The 24,782-nt window shown below is 41.6% G+C and overlaps 3 protein-coding genes across 3 annotated transcripts; 1 reads left to right on the top strand and 2 right to left on the bottom strand.

Annotated features, from left to right (window-relative positions):
- Positions 1–632: 632 nt before the first annotated feature.
- On the bottom strand, positions 633–4,838 carry cnot8 (CCR4-NOT transcription complex, subunit 8). The gene is made up of 7 exons (XM_084028294.1): positions 4,760–4,838; positions 3,453–3,662; positions 2,800–2,993; positions 2,538–2,699; positions 2,123–2,267; positions 1,851–1,961; positions 633–1,485 (listed from the first exon to the last, which is right to left on the bottom strand). Exons 2-7 carry the CDS (start codon positions 3,567–3,569, stop codon positions 1,357–1,359), a joined length of 858 nt encoding a protein of 285 aa, XP_083884420.1. The 5' UTR covers positions 3,570–3,662; positions 4,760–4,838; the 3' UTR covers positions 633–1,356.
- A 445-nt stretch (positions 4,839–5,283) lies between these two features.
- On the bottom strand, positions 5,284–11,708 carry fam114a2 (family with sequence similarity 114 member A2). The gene is made up of 14 exons (XM_084028388.1): positions 11,476–11,708; positions 10,477–10,706; positions 9,934–10,033; positions 9,733–9,834; positions 9,479–9,582; positions 8,884–9,018; positions 8,473–8,637; positions 8,237–8,360; positions 8,052–8,137; positions 7,811–7,909; positions 7,354–7,478; positions 7,165–7,237; positions 6,954–7,007; positions 5,284–6,512 (listed from the first exon to the last, which is right to left on the bottom strand). Exons 2-14 carry the CDS (start codon positions 10,684–10,686, stop codon positions 6,411–6,413), a joined length of 1,479 nt encoding a protein of 492 aa, XP_083884514.1. The 5' UTR covers positions 10,687–10,706; positions 11,476–11,708; the 3' UTR covers positions 5,284–6,410.
- An 846-nt stretch (positions 11,709–12,554) lies between these two features.
- LOC311025675 (microfibrillar-associated protein 3-like) lies at positions 12,555–14,595 on the top strand. The gene is made up of 3 exons (XM_084028740.1): positions 12,555–12,701; positions 13,400–13,700; positions 13,791–14,595. The coding sequence occupies exons 2-3, from the start codon at positions 13,445–13,447 to the stop codon at positions 14,471–14,473; spliced, it is 939 nt and encodes a 312-aa protein (XP_083884866.1). The 5' UTR covers positions 12,555–12,701; positions 13,400–13,444; the 3' UTR covers positions 14,474–14,595.
- Positions 14,596–24,782: the final 10,187 nt, after the last annotated feature.

Here is a 24,782-nt window from a genome sequence, read left to right as displayed (position 1 = left end):
GTTTTTTTTTTTTTTACATAATTATACTGACATTTTAATTACATTTTATAATAGTGTATTTAAATAAAATCCCCTAAAATAAATAAATATAGCATTGAGGGAAAATTCCAATGAAATAAAGTGTTTTAATATCTACATATGTATTGCTTCATTTATTTATTTCATCGGCATATTTATGTAATTATTTAACAGATTAAAACAGCATACAAGACAGGCAGGCGGGGCATAACGTTTGATCGTGCTGATACTGGTGTAAGCACATGTCATTTTGTTTTCCAACAACAGAAAAAAGTATGTCCTCAAATGACCGGTGACGTCATCTAAAGGGGGTGAAAGGGCACTTTTCATTTCAGCTCTACTTTAAGCCGGACCTACGCCTGCCGCCAAGGTTGCGAGTGCCTGCGCGGCCAAAGTGACATCACAGCGTCAGACACTTCACATCCAACATTTACTGCAGGAAACTTGTCATTTGACAGAAAAAACCCTTCATCATGCTTATTTTCAGGCTACTTTCCACAGTATAAGTCTCTAGACGGGAGCTTCTAACAACCTGACATGAACCCGTTGATGGTCAACGAGCTGCGTGTCGGTAAATATGGCTGGTAAAAAAGATCAAATACTTAACATTTACATTCAAAATACAAAACAATTTAATATACAACTGTTTAAAACAATGTAGAATGTAAAAACAACATTAACCACAACATCTGTAAACCCCGACTGTGGACAGTTTGGTTTGGTGGGTGAATGTACAGAACAACAGTAGTTTGCCCATTGAAACACATGCATAACCAAGCACAGTTATACACGTAGACGCCCGCTGTTAAAAGTTTCTGAAAGTGGAAAAGAGCTAAAACATTTTTATTTTCATCAAAATTATACATTTTAATTTACAGGCCCTTCCAACATTAACTTAAAAAATGAAATCCCTGCAACAAGAGACGAGTCCCACTGATGAGAAGGATAGTCTGAACTGAAGAATCGGACTGTTTTTTTTTGTTTTGGCGAAGTTTAGTCTGCAATCACAGTATGATACAGGAGCTGGTCCCATGCTGTTAAAGAAGGGTGTCACTATAATGCTGAAAAGAACAATTAAAAAAAAAAAAAAAAGTGTTCTGATATATATGGCCATATACTCAGTAAAAGCAACTAAAAAGAAACGACTGAGCCAGTGAAGGATTCTATGTCACTGCGAGTCCATTTTACAGTCACTCTGGAGGAAACATTTTTAAAGGAATATATATTTCGTTTTTGTCTCGTTCAGGGGGCCGAGTGTTGAGGGAGATCCGAGGGGAAATCTGCTGGTTGGGTTTTTAAAACAAGTGCGTACTCCACTTGAAAGATTTGAGCGCTCAGTCAGTGCTTGTTGTTCGTCTCCTCCTGGCCGGAGCCGGAGATGCCGTTCTGGGGTTGGGTGGAGCCCGAGCCCAGGCCGTATAATCTCCCACAATACTTTGCGTCATCGATGTTGTCCTCGAAGAAAAGCTGGACGAAACAAAACGGATAGAAATGAGTTGAAACCTGCTGTTGGAACTAAAACACAATATTCTATTTGTATTTCCTTCACGTTTTCCTTTTAAAACAGGAAGTTAGAGGGGGGACGTTTTTAACAGTACGGCTAAAAACACGCAAAGCAGCGAGATGAGCAAAGCAGCTTGCCCCATTTATATTTTATAAGCAGTGAATCTGTAGTGGGGGCATGCAGGACAGCCACTAATGTGCAGGGCGAAGCTTTAATAATCTGGAAGGAGTGGGGGGATTATGGCTGGTAACCGATCACACCTGATATCTGTTGAGATACTGATTGTAAATAAATACTTCTACAAGTGAGGGCCGTGAAATGAAGGTACCTCTTTCATCCTGAAGAAAGCCATGCCGGTTAGAAGAGAATCTGATCCTGCCTGATGCTGCCGCCCGATCCTCTTCAACTCCAGCTGGTCTGCTACTTCCTGTAGCCCTCCCTGCAAAAAAAAACACACGAGTCAGATGGTTCAAGATCAGGTCTGACGGATGGTGGAGCCCCATCACCAGGATCTCAAACTGTAGAGCTGAACCAACTCCTTAAGGCACGACAAGGTTTCTACAAATACTCTGTCCAGCCTCCGGATCCAGTCTAGAATACCTTTAGGTTCTTGCAGCTCTTCATCAAGTATTTGACGTCATAGATTGCGGGGAAGAAGAGGTTGAGGATCTGGAAGAAGTCGTGTTCCTCCTCAGGGAGCGGTGCATCTGTTAGAAGCTTCACCAGGTAGCCGAAGTCGTAGCCACTGAGAAATGCAGACCAGAGGGATTTGGGTCAGAAAGGACTGTTCTCTCATAAAAAACAAATGCATCCTGCAGCTGACATAAAATATCATCCTCTTCATGCAGCCGGCCTCTGCCTTTTTTTTATAGATTTTTTACCTTGAATAAAGTTTGTTTTATAAATGTTGTCTTTGGTGTTATAAAGAAAATGAGGATCTCAAGGTTGCAGGATCAACAGTCCTCTGGTCTGGGACCGACGATGAAAAGAGCTGAATCAGAACAAAACAACTGACCTGTGGAAGGAAAGCCACTTGACGTTTTCACAAAGCACCAGACCAGACGTCATGAGAAGCTCAGCGAAGTAAAGCGTTTCAATTCCCTCTTCTTCATGTTTTTTAAACTGGAGGCCAGAGTTCTGCAGCAAGTCTATGGAGTCCTGTGAGTACATGTCTTCTCTGTGCGCAGAGAAGAGGAGAAATAACAGTCAGACATTCAGTGAGTGCCATCATCAAGCGGAGCGGTAAGTAAAAATAAATGAGAAGACAGTCTGCCTACGTGAGGTTGAACTTGAAGTTGAACTGCCACGTCGTCGTGCCAGGAGGATAGTCTCCGTCCTCGTTCATGAACGTGAGGCCGAGCTGGATGATCTTCAGGAGGTCGACGTTACACCGCAGCAGCTGGTATTGGTAGTCTACCGTGCTCCGAAACTCGCCGATTGGCCGGACAACCACGCCAGGGAATTCTGTGTCCTGATGAAAAATAAAGACATGGACATAAATCTCCACCCTGCAATATAACTGCACTGTTATGTCTCATCACTATGTGACGGTCATCACTAAAGCACTGGAGTTTTGTAATTTCACGGTTCTGCTTCTACTTTGCCTTAACTTGCCTGATCGACGTCATATTTTTTATTTTTACAGATTAGCTGCAGTTTTTTTTAATGAATTAACATCCAGATTACAAAAATTAGGTCATGAATGAAGCAGATTCTCTTCATGGTAAAAACAAACAAATTGTAGTTACAACATTTTGCCTTCACATTACCTATGACGGTTATACAAAGTCAGCATGCAGTTACTACAATTTTGGGGGCTTTTTGGTGTCATAAATTAAATCATTAATCATGATTTTTAGACATACAATTTCCTTTATGAAGAATAGTATTTACACCACCAACTCCTCTCTAAATATGGCCCATCTCTTACCATGGCAATGAAATTGTAGCTTTGAATAATTTGCCGGATCTTCCTCATTTCCTCCTCCACATTGCTCGCCCAGACTTCACAGATTATCTGACTGGAATCTGTAAGAGCGGCTGGCATGTTGGCAGGTCAGGAAGAGAGCTAACACCCCAACAATCCTGCAGCGCTTGTGAAGTGGGCGAAAGGGAGGCAGTGTGACGAAGAAACACAACTCTGGGAGAAGGTAAAACAAAAAAAGAAGAGCGTCTCAGTGTTTTATATACACCAGTGACTGCAAAGTCAGGAAAAGAGTTGCATGTTATGACGTGACAGTACAAGATACAGAGGCATGGACTGTTTTTTGACAAAAGCATAAGGTTTTACATAAAGACTACATGAGAAATTGGAATTTCCATCAAATTGTAACTCCACATTTCACGATTATCATGTCATTACAATATCATTATCGATTTCCATCACAGTGCTGCAGTTACAAAACACTAATTCACAGAGAACAAGGTGGCACAAACAAACATATAACATATATTTTAGAGAAAACCTGCAACTCCGCCAGTTATACTTCAAATAAATATGCAATGTTTTAACAGGACTTGTTAAACTTTTTTTTTAAAGACTGGAGCCAGCGCTACTATTGCACAACACTGTCCAGTTGCCAGTTTAGTGCACCACCTAAACTAAAGCACAGACAGAACAGCCTGCTCTGCTATAAAGCAATTTTGCTGTAAGGTGTTTTTAAAAAGGTGCCACTAACAGTAATTAATGTATGCTGCATTTCCCTCCTAAATTAACCACAAGACAAAACAGAAGCATTTTGATACAAATCATGAATAATAGTTGTGTAAGACTATTTACTTTAAAATGAACTGCATTTGAATTGCCGCGGTATCATATGGAATTAACCTTTATACGAGTTAGCGACTGTTTGTTTATAGTATCGGGCTAACTTAGCCAACATATAGCCAACAATATAACAGCAGATATGACAAGCGTCCCTCCTAACTGAAAATATTTGGAAACGTGTAATAGTGTTTAACAAGTCGTTAGCAGCTGCACATGTTAAAATAATATTGATGTTAACTATAACGACGTTGTAGCGAGGGACCATAAGCTAAATGTGCTTAGCACGAACGGCTAACGTTTACAAGCTAACCCTCGCGTTGCCAAGAAAGCTAACAACACCGGAGCGAAGAATAACCGGAACGGTTGTGTTTTTACACGTCTCGGTTTGTCGCAGCAGCTACGCAAACTGCAGGCGTGGCAGTGTGTGCAACTGTGGAAAATGCAAAAAAAAAATGTTGAAAGGTTTTTACCTCAGGCTTTCCTCGACGTAACCTGACAAGCTAGCTGATAGCGCGTCTGTTGTTCTTCTTCGCGTTCCGTTCGTTTTCTTCTTCTTCTACTTCTTCTTCGTTTCCGAATATTGGCTGTTCGCAAAGAGGCGAAACACTGCCCCCTAGTGTTTTGGGCATGTAACGACGTGGTATTTTGACATACATTTGACATATAATTATTGCAACTCCAATACAACTTTTTATCATATTAGTGCTTTTACACTTTAAGAACATTTTATAAATACTTTTTTTAGAAAAACGAAGTTAATTTTTAATAAAGTACTTTTGATTATAATGGAGTATTTTTTTCTAAAGTATCATGGCTTACTTAAAGGATCTGAATAGATACAGATTTGGACCAGGCTTGAGAGATTTCCCCCCATTTAAGATAAGACCTGACCCCGCGCCTATCAAAAATCAAAACAAAGGTTTTCAACCTGTTATCACACATCAAAACTAGTCGACTACATTTATAAATGTACATCAACCACACAAATCACAGATTGGGTTTATATGAAAGACTCTTTATTTGCAGTTCAGTTTCACAAAAGCGAAGCTTATTGGCTAAAAGAAGACGATCACAATCTTCATGGCAGATACACGCTCCTTCGTTGAATAATAAACACCTGAAGTTATACTTTGAAAAAATAGATGACAATAAAGAGGGAACTTACATTGGCTGAAATGTATTAATAGATTTCAATTCTGGGGGAAGCTAAAGGGAGGGAAGAAGTCAGACAGGAAGTGATCTCACTATAGAAAAATACTTATTTAAGCCTGATGTTGTCCTACAAAACAAGTGAGTAGAAACAGACGGAGGCAAAAGAAAGCATCAGAGTCGAAATTGAAAGCATGGTAATAAACCTTCTTTACTTTTTCAAACAGGCATCATTAAATCTACAGTCCTGTAACTAATTTCAGCCCATCTGCTCTCAATGTCAGGATGATACAGAGGTTTCCAAAGCCTAAAAGAACAATAATCTGTACGTTGGAAATTGTAAAGAAGTAATTAAAAGCTTCTTGAGTCAACTAGTAGCCATTTTGCTGGAAACACAGTGGCCATCTGGCTTCAGAGACACATTTAAGTCCCAATACTATATTTGTTCAATACTTGTCCAAAGACACTCAGCCGCCGACTGCTGGAGGACCAGTGTTTTAGAAAGATATGCATAGAAAACCGATGACCATCTCAAACATAATACAATAATCAACAGTGGTGTCTCCGTCACGTATGTCTTTTCTTTTTAGTGTTCTGAGGCAGAATTGAGAGAAGTTCAGAAAGTGCTGTCAGAACGGAATAGTGTACGAGTTAGAAGAAAAGGAAGAACAGGAAGTTGCTCCCTGTTTAACACGAATGCATTTTAATTGCCTTAGCTGGTAAATCCAGACCTCTTCAACACTGTTCTTCAATGAATCCATCTACTGAGCTTAACAATTAAACCTGCGATGCAACAAAATTAACACTGTTTGCAAAACAAAAGAAATGTCCTCCCAGGTGTGAACATGATTTCAACCTGAGCCGACTTCCTCACATAGTAAGAGCCGACGCAGACGTTTCTTTAAAAATACGTTTGTATAAACAGTTGACCGCTGTGTCACGGCGGCGGTGGGCAGAGGCGACGTCAGCTGGTCACTGCGTCGGGGCTTCAGCACTCCTCTGGATGTGGGAGATCTCAAGTATGGGCATCAGCAGCTGGAACGCATCCTGGATGTAAGACGCGCTGTTGGACGCCTGTGAGGAAAGACAGTTCAGAACAGGCGAACGGTGTTTCTCTGCGAAGCTCGTATTTGTGTTCGTATGACACGGATACGGACAATCCAACTGCAAACCATCTTCCTTAACATGTTATTTAGGCTCTTTACAAACTATTTTTTTTCCTTCAATGATGTGATATATTTTCATTCGTTCTAATTATTCAAGGACTTTAGTAGAAAAAAAGGGTTTTAACATTTAAACAGGATAGCAGGACATAGATTGTGGCACTTAAAAATATCACTTGATTTGGGGAAATCAGTTGATTTTTCCTGGAAAAAGGTGGGATAATAGCTGTCTAAAGTCATTCTTGAGACTTCTTTACCCATTTCAAGGTTGAAACTGACCCGGACAGAAGCAATAAAATGGATATAGATAAAAGTGCAACAGGGTGATTTAATTGTGACGAGAGACACAGACCTCTAAAAAGACTCCTGTTATCAGTGGGTTGAGGACGTCTCCCTTCTCCTTTGACTGTAAAACAAAAACATTTATTCATTTTATTTTAATGGTTAAAAATTACAAGATGATTAGAATGATGACAGATTCATTGAGTCCTAAAATAAACATGTATTTATACTATATTTGAGTTCCACCGTCACATTAATCAAACCAGAATCGTCACACTTACCCCTGCTGAGGTTAAGCAGGAGGTGAACTTCTTGGAAAGCAGTGAGAGTTCTTTACACAGGAGAACAGTTAACCTGAGGACAGAGCACATGAATAATGCAGACGTTTAGAGTAAAGTACAGGTGGAATGGTGAATTTCTCCAGGACGGCTGCTCCAGTGTCTCCGAACAGGAAATCCCCTGTGACTTACTGTGACAGAACGCCGGCCTCCGTGCTGCCGTTGGAGAAGAGGATCATCTCAGCCAGTTTGTGGAAAAGCTCGATGGATCGAGCCGTCAGCTCTGCCAGACTCCTAATGGCTGCAGCGTGAACCTCCTGACAAGAATACAACATACAACACAAATACATCCAGTATCAGAATACTCAGGCAAACGAGCATCCCTGCTTTTACAATAAAAGCACACAAAAATCTCAAGTGTCCATTTGCAACATCCGGCTAGTTAGGAGCATCACATCATTAAGAGTAAAGTCATTTGATAACGCATTAAAATACCAAACATTGTCTTCTTCCGCCTCCTCGAGCAGGACAGCAACGTGTTATTTTAGAGATGGCAACGTTGGAATGTCTTTCTTCCATTCAGAATCAGCACAAAGCCTTATAACACATCTATGCTCCTCTGTGATAGTAACCATTGATGACATCATACCTCTACAGAAAGTGTTTTCTTTGCATCCTCCTCGCTCTCCTCCCCCTCCTCCTCTGGTTTGGTCATGTCGCCGATCTGGCTGCAGGTGTTCTTACAGGCCTGTCGGAGGTTAGAGACCATGCTATCAACATGACCACCACAACCCACACTAGCTCTGTGACGCTCATCATATATACATATATATATATATACATAAATATATATTTGAGTGTACTATAATGCCAAATGGTTCTGTCGGTACCTTGCTGAGTTTGTCAGCTGTGGCGGTGACGCTGAGACCCTCCAAGGCCTCGGTTAACTCCCTCTCAAACTCCGATCCGTCTTCGTCTTGATTGAGAAATGTACAAATCAATCATTCCTGCCATTACATCAACTCTGGTATATGTGGTGCAGTGCTGGTATTCATCTAAGCATTTCAGGTGCTACCTTTCTTCTCGTCCACTTCCTCATCATCGAACTCCACCAGGGAGAAAGAGTCCTTGATTCGTTCCAGCTCTTCTCTGAGCTGAACCAGCTCATCTCCTGATAGAGTGGTCAGCACGGACTTCACCTACCGCACACATACAGCCACATTTGAGTTGTTTAAATCAGTTTGAATTGAATTATGAGACATAAAAGAGTGATTTAGTCCATCTATTTAGCCACAGTAGGCGTCATCATACCTTAGACTCACTGTCTCGAGACAGAATCTCCAGAGCCTCAAGGTGCGACAGACCCTGAAATTCATCAAACAGCATCCCGTAGTGAGCGACCACCTTCTTGTCAGAATCTGAAAACTCCTTTTCCGCCGTCTGCAGCTCTTCACGCTCCTTCGCCTCCCTCAACACCTGCGAGACAGAGAGAGATGTCAAGTTGAAGGAGAGGGGATCGAAGGGCAGCTACCTGTCAGGCAATCCGGAGTCAAACCAGAGTGAGTCTGCTGAAGTTTATCATGAGAAGAAAGTGTGTCGTCTCGTCTCTTTTCCTCCTTCTCATCTTTTAGAGATGCCAAAAGGTCAAACGTATTCCCGTCATTCATCAAAAATAAATGTGGCACTTTGAAAATGAGCTCCTCATTCAGATGCTCTGCCTACCTGAGACAGAGTGGAGTTCCTGATCATCAGCCCTTTGGTCTTCTTAAAGCCGGGATCGCCTTCTGCTATCACATCCATCGTCTTCTTCCCGATGAACTCCAGAGCATCCAGACCGCCCGTTATCACCGTTTTCCCCTGCGAGGGGAAGGAAACGTGAACAACAGTCCCTGCTCTCAGCGAATGAAATGTAACATATTTAATGACTGAACTTTTAACAGCTATGTTCACAGCTACGCATCAAACAGATCATTATTCCCTAGTGAGAAAGCAATCGAGAAGGGATGAGGGTTTTCTTTAGCAAAAAAAAAAAAAAAACACGCTGAAATGTCAATACTGCATCGCTGATATTGTGTAAAAACTCATATCCAAAAGTCCTCCTGCCAGCAGAGATTCAAACTCATATTAATTCTCTTCTGATTGTAAAAGATGAGCCACGGGTAAATTGACTTGAAATAACTGGGAAACAAAACAGGATCCCATTTCTCTGGAGCTGTACATTTTCAGCCTCGATGCTTCACTTAAGATGGGTTTCTTAACCGTTTGAGATGTGAACGTCTCGTTCCTGCTTCCAAGGAAGGAGAGTATTTATGCTTACTGTGCTCTGGACGACGCTGGTGAGCGACGACAGCATTCCCATCGCACTTCCCATAGCGGCGGATCCATCGCCTGCTGCTTTGTCGGTCTCACTGCTGGATTCACCTGCAGGTCGAGCAACACAAAACATCATTTTAGCGTCAACACAATATGGAGAAAATGGGTGATAAACTGACTTATATTCAATCCGTGATGATCTGACCAGTTAACCCAGTGTTGTGCCTTGGTTACACATGACATACAGTAACGCCTTACCGCCATCTTTCTGTTCTTCTTCAACTTGTGCCGAGAGTTCGGTCGGACTGGGGATTCCCAGCGATGTCTCTGCCTTCTCTATCACCTGAGTGAGCCCTTGGCCTGCAGCCACAGGGGAGACGGGATGCATGTATAGTAGTAACTACATACACATTGTGCATAACGCAGTACCACTGGGGTAGTTAGGTGGTCTATACTCACCCACAGTGGCAACGGTAGCTGTTGCTGTGGATAAGATGGATTTGCCCCAGCTGCCCCAGTATCCCCAACCACCCTGTGACACAGTGGATTCACTCGGTGTCTAAGAGAGAGGACACGAGGGGGAGAACGAAAAACACACAGTAAGATAATAGCAGAGATTTTCAAAAAATGAAGTGACCTTTGACATTGGGATTAGTGATTTAAAGCAGCAGCCTGTTCAAAATTGTAGTTAGCAAATAAATAGCAACACAGCATAATATCCAGTGTGAGGAGATCTCTAGATGACCAGAAGGTTGATATGATTTTCCCAGATTGGCTCATAATGAAGCCTTATAACTCTGCTATGAGAATGTTGGTGCACTCAAACTCCTCAGGAACGTCCCAGTCATTATTTAATTTGTTGTTCTGACCAGCACTGAGATGAAAATTACAGCCACACCTAGAAAATCTTCCGCAAAAGGCACATGCTCTCAAACAAAGGAGAAGGCATTCCCGACAGAAGTTACGTTCCCCTTTTTCACATTATTGGCAGTTTTATCTCACGGGTGTCTTTGCCGGATGCTCCTCTACTTTTGGCATCTCCTCGGCTTCGGCTGCAGGTTGGACTTCTGGTCTCCTCCTGGCTTTCCTCGTCGGGGCCACGTCAGTCGAGCTGGTCGGCGAAGGGCTGTCGGGCGTTTCTGCAGGAGAAGCATCCTGAATCTCAGGTGCCACCTCTGGATCCACTGCTTCTATAGCTTCGCTGTCTGACATCTTGGTGGCTTAGTACATGCCTTGAGTGAAAACAAAAAGGACATAACTATTACATATAAGGATTAAAAAAAACTACAGCATTTGTTGACACATCTATTTGAGGATTTTAAGTGTGAGGCTGTGATTCATTGTTTTGATTGCATTTTGTTTTAAACCCAGGGAGAGAACAGCAGTGAGCTAGTCAGCAGCTGGAGATAGCGTTAGTGTAAAGTACAACCTTTGAACCCTTTGCATTAAGCAACTGGACTTAAGGTTATTGAAGACGTGTCGCCTCTCATCCATGATGCTTGACATTTCTGACAGGCGTTCAGGTAACTTCCGTGAGAGAAGCCACCCAGCCCTCAAGTGAAACTACAGTCGTTAGCACTTTAAGGGGGGGTGGATGGGTCACCTGAACGTCGTTGACCCCCTCCTGCCATCATGAGTCGTTAAAGTACAATCTGATCCAAATCACCATGACAACAGCGTTTGCATATCGTATCAAGTGTCTCTGTGTCTGCAATTACAGCTCTAAATACCTGAAGCAGGAGCAGACGTTGGTAGCATGAGAAAAACATCACATTAAATTCAGATATGTAAGTCAGATATTCTATTGAAGAGTGGTATTGTTGTTACAGTAATATTAGCTTGATTGAAGTAAGATGCTAGTAGCGTTAGTTTTAGTGAGCTAATGACTATTTGACATTAATATTAATTTGTTGTATTAATAAACGCCGTTTTAATGAGTATAATCGCACAACAACAGAAAAAAAACATCACACACTGTTACTACTTTGGCTGTAAACTCACCTCTTCACCTGTCAAAGTCTGTATGCTAGCAGTTAACGTTATCCCAGCCTGCTAACAACGTCCTTCCCAAAAGCAACAAACGAACGGTTTGTATTCTATATTTCGGTTAGCACGTATGTTTCTACACGTTAAACGCGTTTTACTTTTACTGTAAACAGTTCAATGACTCGCGTTTTCTGGTTCTTTTTGTCCAGCGATTAGCCACGTCACATTTTGTTTTCACTAACTAGGTCCCGCAGTTAGCCACACTGAGGAACGTGGGTTCCGGTTAGTATCGTCAAAATAAAAGTATTCGCTTAGCCCATATCCGTTTTTTAAAAACACCGTAAATTGCGACACGCATTAAATGCAATCTATGGATTATTATCAACATTAAGCAACTTTTTAGAAGTTATAATTAATAAATATACTTTTATTTAACTTTTCCCCAGAGTGAGCGCCATTACGATTTTATTTTGAAGGAAGACCCGTCGTACTACCGGTATCTCTCGAGCTCCCGCAAGGTAGCCTGACGTAGAATTCAACACGTCGCACGTAATGCAAATAAATCAACTTCCGGAACAGTGAAATTAAAAATAATTTTACAGTCAAACTTAAAAAAAATAAAAAATAAAATATTGATAATATTGATTCTCTACAATAAAAGACGCAATGTTCATTTATTGTTTGTCTTACAAGTATATTTTTAAAATTTCTGTAATACATCAATTCCTTCCGCCTACAATCAAATATTTAGAATCAATAAAGGAATATTGCTAGAATTAGTAAATAAAAAAAAGAAATCGACATTTAACAAGAAATAGTGTGTTTAAAAAAACTGGTCTGCAGCCAGCAAAATATGAGTCAGTGTTATTTGAATCAGATTGTATCGTGTTAATATTATTCATAACATTATGTACACATGAATGTAAACAAATCAATAAAAAAGTGTGATGACAATATTACTCTCGGGGCTCTACTATATGTATCATCGGGCCTATCATTAGTACCAACATGTTTATTTCAACACAGGATACTATTTACCGCCTGAAGGGTGAAATCACCTGCTGCACCTGCATGAGGCCACGCCCACTCACGGGCACCTTACACCAGGAAGTGAACGGACCGGTCGGAAAAACAGACTGAAATAGGACTATAAAGGAATAATACCCGCAGAGAAGTTAGAAAAGGACTTGATGAGGACGTCGGTGGAGGATTTGTTGGTCTGGTCTTTGTCCCAGCAGCAGGTGAGCATGGATCACGTTCTGTTTGGGGTTTTGGTGAATCAGCCGATCATCCTGTGTGGGGTTTGTGAGACGTGCTGGGTAGGCCGATACTCTTAAGGCACTGAATGCTAAGTTCCAAGACCGCCAGAGCAAGACGGACATTTATACACCCTGGTTGTTGTAGTGATACTATAGTAAATTACCATTATGTTATCAACAATACCTGTTTGTAAATTATTTAAATGCTTACATGTTCTTCCTCTCACCTCTTTTACTGATCTCGTCTCACAACTATTATCTTAATTACTTTATTTGGAAGGAACAGCAAGTGATTTTTATTTTAATTTGTTTTAAAGTCTAAAAAGGTACCAGTCAAATTAACATTTCAGATAAAAATCAATGTTTTTCAAGAGAAATCAATGAAGACAATGAATTCATGGTTGGCTAATAGTAAGATATATATTATTTTAGTTTATAACCAATGTGCCAAGGGAAAATCAATCGAGTTGTAACAAAAAAAAAAAAAAAAGATGACAAAATTACTGAGTTCAGTTTTGTCCTTGAATTTCCAGATTGAAAACATGGTTTGAATGTAACTTTTTGTTGCACGTCCCTGCAACTTCATGTGTCTTTGTTACAATGGTGATACAGATTTGTTAACTATGGACAGGACTTCCCTTTTGCATGGGCCATTACCATTGACTCTTCCTGTTCTGCAGGTTTGTCTCGTCTAAATGTGAGCCGAGGCTGGAACTCCCTCCGACATGTTACCGCCTCAGAAACTCCTCGTGTCACGCCTGCTTCTCGCGGTCGTGCTGCTCGGCGGATGGACCGCGGACGGGGCTCAGAACGGGTCAGAGGTGGAAGTGGCGTCCTCCGGGCGCCTGGACGGCGTCCCCTCCGGCAGAGACATTGTGGCGAAGGAGGGATCTAGCGTGCTGATTGAGTGCAACGTGACCGGAGGCCACGAAGACGTCCGGTGGTACAACCCTAAAGGGCTTCTTCTGCTGGGGGACTCAGGTGGGAGGAGGACGTGCTATCTGTCTATTTTATTTCCCCTGTATTCCAAATTCTTAACATCTCTGTTGCTTCCATGTGTTTTGACTTCAGGTGAGAGGTGGCAGATCCAGGACCAAGGCCTCCTGAACATCACCCTGGTCCTCTTCGGGGACCGTGGTCGCTACACCTGCGTCGCCGGCGACACCAAAAGCTACGGCGTCACTCTCCGCGTGGCCCACACCGACAGCGGCCTGGGCCTGTACTACGTCATCGTCTGCCTGGTGACCTTCACCATCACCATGAGCCTCAACGTGGCGCGGCTCTGCATGGTCGGCAGCCACCTGAAGAAGACCGAGAAGGCCATCAACGAATTCTTCCGCACCGAAGGCCCCGAGAAGCTGCAGAAGGCGTTCGAGGTGGCCAAGCGCATCCCCATCATCACGTCGGCCAAGACGCTGGAGCTCGCCAAGGTCACGCAGTTCAAGACCATGGAGTTCGCCCGGCACATGGAGGATCTGGCTCGGAGCGTCCCGCTGCCGCCGCTCATCCTGAACTGCCGCACGTCGGCGGAGGACGGCGTGGAGACGGGGAACCCAGCGGAGCAGGTCGGGTCTAGGAGCAGACAAGCCATCGGCCCACCCGAGGATGTGTGTCAGGCGCTCCTGTCAGGCGAAGGGAACAATGAAGGCTGCGTTGATGTCAAAGTTTCAGTCCATACAGGTTCGGAGGATAAGGAGGCGTGCCTCCGTGTGCCAGGTTCACGGACAAGTGTGTCGTATGAGAGCAACGTGTAGGCTCAGTCCGGATCCCATCAGAGGAAACGCATCTGATGAAATGTTGTGTAGCTGCAAGTGTCTCAATTGTAAGTGCTCTGCTACATGATTAAGATATAAATAAATAAGTACATGCATCGACATATGCTGAGCCAGTTATTTGGAAGGAAGTGAGCTCAAAAAAGCTGTTTTGGAACTAATCCTCAATTCTTATAAAATTGCAAAAAATAGCAAATTTTGAGCAACAAGGTCAGAATTCTATTTTCTCTTGTTTCAGATAATATTTTATTCTTCAGTTTCATGTTTGTGTCCATGCCTTATACTTTGGAAGTCAGCTTCCACAGAATAATGTGAAGTGAAATATCCTGATTTCACTTTCACAATTTTCATGTCTCTGCTTCCTGTCAATCATCCGACACCCTCACAGGAAGAAGTGGAAGAAATAATGCCTCAAGAACGTGTCACTTCAGACATGATTGCAATTTCCATGTCTCTTTATTTTTAGTCAGGCAAGCAGATAATTACAGGTTTTGCTTCTGAAAAAATTTTAGATTTAAAAAACCAGCAAAACAAGATGTTTTTGATGGGATTTTCAAAAATGCTGCCAAATTGCAGCTACTTTTACCTTAAGAAGCAGCAGCAGAACGGAAATAGCATGATTATTTTTACATCAGAGTTTCAACATCCAACCTGATGGAAAACGTCTGAAATTGTTCTCAGGTGTAATTTATCATATTTTGAGTTGTTTGCATGCCTGGAAATATTCTGAAGGTGATGTAGCATTTTCCCTCTATTTATAATGATATTTGTGAGCGTCAACTATGGTAAGTTGTGATTAATTTTGAGCAAATATGTAATTTATGACTTTTGTTTAGAGCTTTGCATATGTATAGACCTGGGGCCTCATTTATCAACCTGTGCGTAGAAAAGGTTCTAAATTCTTTCGTAGGACTAAAACTTAGAATGTGTGTAAGTACAAAAAAAACAACATATTTATCAAACGTGCGGACACCAGCCATACGCACACCAGTAAGTAATCTGCTTTGATAAATCCCACCTGTTCTAAACTACCATGCTGGTGCATGTTTAGGCTCATTTGCATTCAGAAACGCCTCCAATTGACCATATATGGTAGCAGGAATCCCTTTAAGAATGCGTCAATGGACTTTTTCCCTCTCTGAAATCATGGCAAAGAGAGCGAAGAAGAGGAATTTCTCCGACAGAGATTGAGAATTTCTCCGACAGAGATTGAGATACTTGTAGGAGAACTGGGATGGCTTTAGTGCGTCTTGTCTCTAGCTTGAGAGCTCTGGGAAATGGTGTCATATTTATAAAATGTGTTTAGAGATTTAAAAGTGATGTGTCGGTTATCCACAGCTACCAAAAGCAACCATTTATATCCTTTAAACAATAAAATGCTATCAAATGTTTGTCTGTTGGTTATTTCTGCCCCCCTCAGGTAACATTACACTGCAAATGAGCCACTGGGTGGAGCTGTTGGGTAAAACATCACTATTGTTTATCTGCTGTAACTTTGTACGTTCTCCACTAAAATGCTCCCGGAGGGTCATTTTGCACATAAAACTGCTGCTGACGAACTCCATACATCACTGTTGAACAAACAGCTGAGAGCTTTCTGGTTTCTGCTTGGTTGAAGAACTGAATACAGTTTGAAAAATCTGTAGTTGTACTCGCTGGCCGAGTGCCATTTCTCAGTAACTCTCGACATAATGTGGGTAAAGTTAGAAAATGCTATATTTTTAATGCTCACAGTAACATTTCCACCAGTGAATAGTTTCTCAACATCTTTAAAAAAAAGACCTAATTGTGTTTTAGGAGAACTATAGTTTCTAGAGCCATTGTTTGGTTTGTTCATTCTGGGCTACTGTAGAAAAATGGCTCATATAAGGCAACAAAAACAAAACAATTCTCATTTCCAGGAGATTAAAAACTAGAGAAAACAATTCATACTTAGTCCTATTTCTGATCAGGTCCAAAGTTCTTTAATTTCACTGTTGAACATAAATGAATTAGCTTCTGCTGTAATGTATCCCCCAAAAACACACAAGCAATACAGAAGTCATGTATTTTCCACCTTTGTGAGTTAAAGATGCTTCATAAAGCTCATCCTATACAATGCTGCTGAAATACAGCTATTAAAGTGTTCCAGTCTGCCCATACCTGAAAAACATCAGGTTGAAGAGCAGCCCAAATGACAATAACCTTGGGCCTCTGTGTTGAATACCTCAAAAAAAATCCATCCTTCTTCCCTTCCCCGTCCTCTCTGGAGGAAAGCTTATCCAAATAGAATTGATTGTTCTGAACAATCATTAATCACGCCGAGCCAAAGCAGACGTTTAAGGGGAGCGGGAAGGAAGACTTTAAAGGATAGGATATGTCTCGGGGGCCCTTTGTGTCATCGAGGTAAACTAACCAAATTGATCAGACTAAAAAAAGGACTGCCTGTGTGTGTGTGTCTGATTATGCATACTTATAAATTAATGAAGAATGTGCTTGCAATAAATTTGGGCCTCTTGGATTTAAATTGCTAATAAAATGGGGTCAGAAACACACTGTTGCTAATTGCAATTTATTTCCAATCAGCCTGAAGGAACACGACAGGGAGGGGAAAGGTTCGGACAGTAGATGATGAATTAGATGACATGATGAGAGAAGTGCTCGTCATATCTGCTGTTCATTAGATGAGAGGAGTCGGTGCAGATGCAGCAATCGTGATTAGCTCCGATGTCCCGGACTCCCGGCTGTGTGTGTGTGTGTGTGTGTGTGTGCGTGTGTGTTTACTTTCGCTATTCGCTGGCATGATCCCAAACTCAGCGTTTCCCTAATACCTTCTAGCTCGATTGTCTCGTCCCCTGAAGGACGAAGCAAGACAAAATCTTTTCCACAAGCAGAACTTCACACCAGCACTTAAAGACAGATACGAACATGTGGACTCGTGAAAAACTGCACTGATATCAGACCTCCAGGCCGGCCACTTGTTGTGTTCATTAACCACCAGAATATGTGAATCCATACATCCATCGGATCCACCAGACATTCATGATGAATCCGTGTGACCTTGTGGTGACCCCCTGATCTTCCAGCTAATGCTATCATCAGGATAACTTTTAATGTGTTTCAATACTTTGCCTGCAAAAGTGGCATTTCCATCAGCCTGTGTTGTACTTGGTGCCAGCAGACATCAGCACATTAACACGCTCAAGTAAGATAGTGACGATGGCAAGCATTATGCTAAAGCGTGATTTAAGTAGCCTGCTGCCTCACATCGCTCCTCTTCAGCTGTAATCTAGTGTTAACGGTCAGTCAAAGCAGCCTTTTTGCATCAAATGTAGATTTCAAGCTTGTTTGTCCTCCGAACAGAAATGAACGGTCCCATCCAAGGTCGAACAGCACATGTGCCAACAAAAGGGACGGGGGTGGAGGGGGGGCACACTGGGGCTGACCTGATTCTCTGCGGGGTCTCGCCGCTACAAACGGCACGCTGTCAAGCACTAATGGGAAATAATGGCTGCAGCAGCATCACAGCGGCGGGCCGGGCTCGCTGGGGAACGGGGGTGAAGGTATTGGGGTCACATCTTCTGACGGCTACTTGCGTCCTCGGACAGATACTGCACACGGGGAAAACATCTGGGGGTAGAAAAGTGGCGAACAGCGACGCCGGCCGAATGAGGTCGCATGGAAAAGGTTGTGACTAGGAGGAAGTCAGTGGGGCTGAGTGTGTGTGTGTGCGCTCGCACTGCACCATGGGAATTTTTACTGGGAAACATCATCATCATTGTACATATTGAAAGCTTGTGTGTTTATTCCCAACAACATTTTCCCTTCCTTGATGCAAATCCTCGTGTTTTATAACACCCGTCCATCATTTCCTTATAAATTCCTCTGCAGTTTTATGGAAAGAATTATTTTCTTTATCATAATAATGTTTTTCCCTCCCAGATTTTATGTTTAAGACTGAACAGTTTATGCTTCATGTCATTGAAGGTAATGAAATAAATTGGGAGAAAAAAAAGTGAGCTTTAGACCGATGCATCAAAGCGTTTAACATTTTTTACAGTGTTCGGGCATATGGTATAATTAAAATTTCATAAGTGTTTTTATAAATAAATAAATAAATAGAGCCGCAAGCGCAAGTTCAAGCCCCTTTTCTCTCAACAGAAGGAAGCAGAGCAATTGCCAAAATCAAAGCCACAGGCGGCGGCAGCAGCAGCAGCAGCAGCAGCGAGTTGATTTCAGGCTTCAAAAAGCTGAACAAAGTCACTTCAGCTGGTTTAATTCTGTCTAAAGGAGGACTGAGACCAATCTCACACACAACTCACACAGCCTTTTAGACAAGCAAAGTCCTCCCAGTCATATTTCTTGGTATGTTGAGGATATATTCAGCTCAATTAAACATATCTAATATGTCTTTGTCTTTAGATTGAGTCATATTGTTTGGGAAGGACTAGATTGCATTTGCTCATGATGTTAATATTTCATGGGAAGCACTTGTACATCATTTTTTTTTATCATCGTGCCACATTTCACGTTCCTTGCTCACAAGGATTTTGAGCTGCTAGCAGGAAGGGCTAGAACCCTTTCAATAAACCCACAAAAACTCAACGGGCTTTTAACCCTGCAGGCTGGATGACTGTGGATCTATTGAGGGGGAAAAATGGGAAATGCACGATGACGGAAGGTCCTACTTTTAAACACTTTCTTAAGCACACCTGAAGGTGTTTGTCTGAAGTCACTGTAACCTTTATGTATCGTTAATTATCTTCCACTTTAAGCGATTTCAGAACTACAGCAGGAAATTGCCATAACCCCCACTGACCAAAGGCCTGTTGCAGGTTATAATGTGTTAGTCTGAATAGAATGATCAATTGAAATAAATTGTCTTGAAATTACCACAGAGGTCCCTTCATTTCCACCCACGTTAAATGTGGAGCTCCAGCCTGCAATTTAAAATGTTCAAAGAATTACTGTACACGTCATGTGGCTATTTTCCATTTCTCATTCATCAAGGTCTGATTTTATTGTGTTCCTTCCCCCCCTTCACTTTGAAACAGCTCCGGTTCCCTACATGATATTCAGCCTAATTTGACCATTTGGGATGCTTATGACTGTGTTAAGTATGGAGTGGTGCTTTTGTCCTTCCTCCTCTCATATTCTGCAATTTCTTATTTCCTTGCACATATTGTGTCCTGATGCTCTCAAACAGAAATGTCCCAACCGCCGTAGATCAGCTAACCAGATCCTGCCCTCGTTTCGCTGGCGGTGAAGGCTCGGCGGCTTTTTCACTTGGCAGGACGGTTAAATGAGACGATCCGCCTCGCCTGCCCGCCGCACGGCTCGACTTTGTGGCTGTTGGGTTAGAGATTGTTTCACGGCACGGACTCAGACAGATTTACTGAGTGGCAGACACACTATAAATATGCAGTAATGAAACTCATGAAATATTTATTGACCGGCTTCTTCTCTGTCTATGCACAGACAGGTGGGGATGTGCTCCTCTGTGAAATAAGACTGGAAGTTACTGGATGACATTACTGTAATGACTGCGAGTTACTATTCAAGCCGCTATTCAAATGGGAGGATTTCAGCCCTGGATACATTTGAATAAATCAGCCTAAGAAAAGCTGTCAGACGGAGTCCCAGGCTACTGAGCATTATTTTACCACTTGCCAATATTGCGACATGGACTCCATACGAGCCGTGTAGCAGTAACGTTCTGTCATGGAAAAACTGGCAAGTCAATTATACGGCCCGTGCTCAATCTTCAAACACATGACACGCTGCAAACAAGTCTGCCATGTGTGTGTGTGTGTGTGTGTGTGTGTTGGCATCACAGAAATATAACAATCGTTGTTTGCATTTACACTGTTTGGAGATTTATAGAGGCTTTAGGGAAGCTAATAGTGCAGTAAAGCCAATTAGGTTTTTAGGACTGTGATATTTGTTTGCAACAAGTTGGGTTAAGAGTTTAATAACGGCTGCAGGGCGGAAGTGCCATCTTTAATTTAAGGTTATTCCCATCCATATTGGATAAACAGAGTTAATTCCTCAATTTCAGGGCAATGCAGCTGAAACAGAGACAAGGCAAACAATGAAGCAGACCCGAATAAGTCACATGACCCGATTCCAACTGATCATGTGGTTCACTGTTGGCGACCAGACTGGAGGCAAAAAAAAAAGAAGAAGAGCCAGAAATAAACAGGAAGTGAATGTGGTTGCAGTACAGACACTGACAGCAACAGCAAGGACGTGTCTGTTGATGTCTGTGAGACACGTTTACAATGACGATTTTTATAAAAATATACATATATAAGAAAGCTTTAATTCCTTCTACATTACATTGCAACCATGGTGTGGTTAATGTTAGGTAGAGAACGTGTCAGTTGAATAAATAAGCTTAAATATTAAACTGATTCAGCAGCAAAAACAGGTTATGAAGATAGAAACCTACAGATCACAGTGTAAAAAAAGCACCCTTTAAATTTATGAATTATGATAAGGTGATAAAGTAGTTGTGAGACAACTTTTCTTGGAAGAAAAAATATGCACTGTCTTAATAAATGTGCTGTGACACGTCATATAAGTGATTTAATGGATTAACAGCATGCAAAAATGGAAAGATAACACCAGCACATCTCCTGTAAAGATAGAAGTCAACCCTCAAATTCTATTAAAGTTTAATCCGAAGAATAAAAACTTAAAGAAAAAAAAAAGAAAGAAAAAAGGCTGCCCTTTCCAACATGGCAGGACTATTTAGGATGAGTCATGCAGGGAAGATGGCTGCAGATGAGAAGGAAATGAAGCTTTGGGTTTTAAGATTAAAAGGGGTGTCCTTGTTTTACTCAGAGAAAAAAAAAGTTGTCTTTTCCTCCCTACACCCGTGAGACGTCCAAGCATTTCAATGCTTCGCTTCTCCACCGTCTACAGCCTTGGGTTCATTTCTCTGATGTTCTCATTAAGCTCCCCTGAGTGGCTGCTCTTGTGTGACATTGACAATCTATGAAACGTCTTATTTCATGTCAAACTGTACTGAGAAACCTCAGAGTCCCTTCTCTGTTAGCGTCAATTAATTTACGTGGAACGTTAAAAAAAAATAATACCAAAACCATTTGAGAAATCACTCCATTTGTCTTCCGTGTTTTCTCGCCGTTGGGGACATTATTTTTACTCAAGGTTTCTTCCACCTTAGAGCTCCAGTGACTCCCTGAATGAGAAAAATCACACCCTGAAAACTCAGATGGAGCCAGGTGAGGATGAGGCGACCGTCTCATCGGGCGTAACGGCTTTGTTTTATCGTTTTAGAGTCCAGCAGACGAACGCCATTTGGCAGCAGTTTTAACACATCCGAGTTCTTCTTCTTCTTAAAAAGAAAATTTCAACAAGAAGTAGCAGCTTGTGTAAACAAAAATCTTAAGCGGACCCAGCCACCCGTAAATAGCAGCACTCATCGCACACAAACACATTTCCTTTACCGTCCACCACCTCCGGTGCATCACGAGACACTTTTCTTCATAAAGACGCTCGTTTGCCGGCGGTGCTCTGATGTCTTCACACGACAGGTTTGAGATGTCGTTAACAGACTACTGGGCTGCTGAGATAGCAAAAACCAATTAGGACACTGAATATGCTTCTCTAAATGGAGAGGCGAGTCAAGGGGGGTCCTGCCATGTTTCGCTGATTGTTCTTTTGTCTGTCTATTAGATATTGTTTCGGGCAATCGCTCGAAAACAGTTATGGACAGATTCTGGGGCCAACGGTGACGCTGAGGGGCCTCGAGATATGGAGGTCTGTCGAGTGGTGATAGAGAAGGTCAGCGATTTCATCAGAAGCAAAGCAATCGGTGCACAGAGGCCTCATCACTCACGGACAGATTTGTTCTTGAGTGGCTCAATTTAGGGAATTGGCTGCATTCACCACTTTTCTTGTATTTTGAATTTCCTTTTAGATAAGAACACAATGTATGAGCAACATGCAATCAGTCTGCTGTTATACATAAATATCAAGTGTTAATAGATTGTGCATTTCAATACTTTGAAGCGTGTGAGTTTGTAAATCCCGTATAATACATTCATAGTTATGTTCAGGAACATTCAAATGCTAATCTAACCGCAGCTATAGCGCTCTATCAAACGTAAATAAAACGATGTCACTGTGTGACAAAGTGATCACCTGATCACAGCTTTCTAAAATGCAGTAAGCTAAAAAAAAAAAAAACCCCCAAAAAAACACACACATTTGAATTGGAAAATTTTTTAATTTATTTTTTCTTATTTAAACCTTTATTTTTCCAGATAAAACATTAAGAACAGTTTCTTATTTACAATATTGATCTGGTCCGAGAAACCTCAGCAGGAATAAAGGTACAAAAAAAAAAAAAAATATATATATATATATATATATATTTATATATATATACACAAGTGTACGACGGCGTATTAGGGCCACTGTCGAAAAAAAAAAAAAAAACGGAGCCGAGAGAGGTGGGCATAGTCTAAGATTAAAAGTCACAAATTTGCGAGTTTTAAAGTGGCAAATTTGCTAGTTTATTACGATGCTAACAACCTGCATTTATGCTAGCTAACTTCGCTTCCGAATGTCGCTTTTATCTTTCTAATTAATTCATCCCAACGTGTGACGCTTTGCTAAGGCCCTTAAGGTAATGGCTGTTGATGGTTATTGTTGGTTAATTTTATATGCACCAAATTGTCATCTTATTTGTGTTTATTGAGCAGGTTGTTTGCCCTGCTAGCGGTAGCTTTCACTTGTTGTCATAGCAACGGAAAACATCCGGGTCACTTCTCTATGACCGCTAGCTTAGCCAAACCACCCGATCAACAAACACACATACCGTAAGATGACAATTTGGCCCATATAAAATGAACCAACACTAACCATCAAGAGCCATCACCCTAAGGACCTTAGCAAAGCATTGACACACGGGATGGATTAATTAGAAAGATAAAAGCTAAATTCATGGGAAGTTAGCTAGCATAAATGCCGGTTGTTAGCATCGTAATAAACTAGCAAATTTGCCACTTTAAAACTCGCAAATTTGCTTGTTTTAAAGTCGCAAATTTGCTAGTTTTAAAATCGCAAATTTGCCACTTTAAAACTAGCAAATTTGTGACTTTTAATCTCAGAATATTGCCCACCTCCCTCGGCTCCGTTTTCTGTTTTTTTTTTTGACAGTGGCCCTAATACGCCGTCGTACAAGTGTGACTCACAGACAAATATACAACAGAATACAAATGTACACAGCCTATGTACAGACATAAAATAGAAAACACAAATGTACTAATAATGTGAGAAACTATCAACAGGAGCAAGAGGGATCTACTGAAACATTGTTAAGTTTCTGCTTGAAGGCAGACTTTTTTGACCTGCATAAACGTTTAACACTTTTGTTTTCATCTGTCTTAAAACTGTGTTGTATTTGTTATTATATGCTGCAAGATTTGAAATCCAAGTGCAAAGCATTTAAAATCATTGAAAACGACATGTATGTTCTGCAATGACAGAAATGCAGAAATCAAGGTGCCGCTGTCTTTGTCAGCATGCACAGTCCAACTGGTTTAGCACGAGCATCTACAGCAGCATTCCTGTGTGTTTATTGGATTCTGTGTTTAAAGTGATCCCGATATGGCATCATATCCCACCCCCCTCGCTCACCGACTCCCATACTGATGCGCTTCGTATTGATTTCCTGACTGGCCGGGTTTCCTTCTCCTCCCCGGTCCGTGAGCATCCTGAGGAGTCAGTTAATGGTGCGTTGCTAACTCCAGCCCAGTCATCCTTTACATGCTGCTATCACAAGAGACCCCTTCACCCTGCATATCCATTACCGCCGGACTGCATTGTAACGGCAGGTCCCTGCTCATAACATATTTATGAATGCTGCCTGAGGGAGGGCTTGCGCTCTGAATGCTGATGAATCACTTTTATCACACACTAGCAATGTTTTTTTTGTTTTTTTTTCACGTTTCCCCTGACAGGACATGAGGTCCATCAGCTAGAGGAACGTCCCACCAACAGTACCCTCTGTTAGTTTTGTTGTTGTTGTTAAAATGTGAGAGTTTTGTGTTCATCATGTGAGCAGTATAGGAACGGGACCGTACGATGCTCAACAATGTATCTGAACTCTGTTCACAAACAAACACAACTGGCATGAATTATTTAATTGAAATGCATAACATGGGTCTTTATGCACCAGTTCATCCGTTTCATTTAGCACTCAGCTCCCTGTATCGACTATATATGACATTGTTGTTTTTCAAATATATACATATATATATATATATATATATATATACAT

Source organism: Eutrigla gurnardus (assembly GCF_963514095.1).
Source record: "Eutrigla gurnardus genome assembly, chromosome: 15".
NCBI lineage: Eukaryota > Metazoa > Chordata > Actinopteri > Perciformes > Triglidae > Eutrigla > Eutrigla gurnardus.
The sequence above is the reverse complement of the archived record's forward strand: the minus strand, read 5'-3'. Positions and strand labels throughout refer to the sequence as shown.

Bases quoted from the DNA above. Each gene is read 5' to 3' on its own strand.
- cnot8 (XM_084028294.1), bottom strand. From the start codon at position 3,569: ATGCCAGCCGCTCTTACAGATTCCAGTCAGATAATCTGTGAAGTCTGG. The intron at 2,994-3,452 runs GTAAGAGATGGG...ATTTTTCATCAG, and splicing joins GCTACAATTTCATTGCCATG to GACACAGAATTCCCTGGCGT. The intron at 1,486-1,850 runs GTACCTTCATTT...TGTTTCGTCCAG, and splicing joins CTTTCTTCAGGATGAAAGAG to CTTTTCTTCGAGGACAACAT.
- fam114a2 (XM_084028388.1), bottom strand. From the start codon at position 10,686: ATGTCAGACAGCGAAGCTATAGAAGCAGTGGATCCAGAGGTGGCACCT. The intron at 9,019-9,478 runs GTAAGCATAAAT...TTCCCCTCGCAG, and splicing joins CCAGCGTCGTCCAGAGCACA to GGGAAAACGGTGATAACGGG. The intron at 7,008-7,164 runs GTAAGTGTGACG...TTTGTTTTACAG, and splicing joins CCTGCTTAACCTCAGCAGGG to TCAAAGGAGAAGGGAGACGT.
- LOC311025675 (XM_084028740.1), top strand. From the start codon at position 13,445: ATGTTACCGCCTCAGAAACTCCTCGTGTCACGCCTGCTTCTCGCGGTC. The intron at 13,701-13,790 runs GTGGGAGGAGGA...TTTTGACTTCAG, and splicing joins TCTTCTGCTGGGGGACTCAG to GTGAGAGGTGGCAGATCCAG.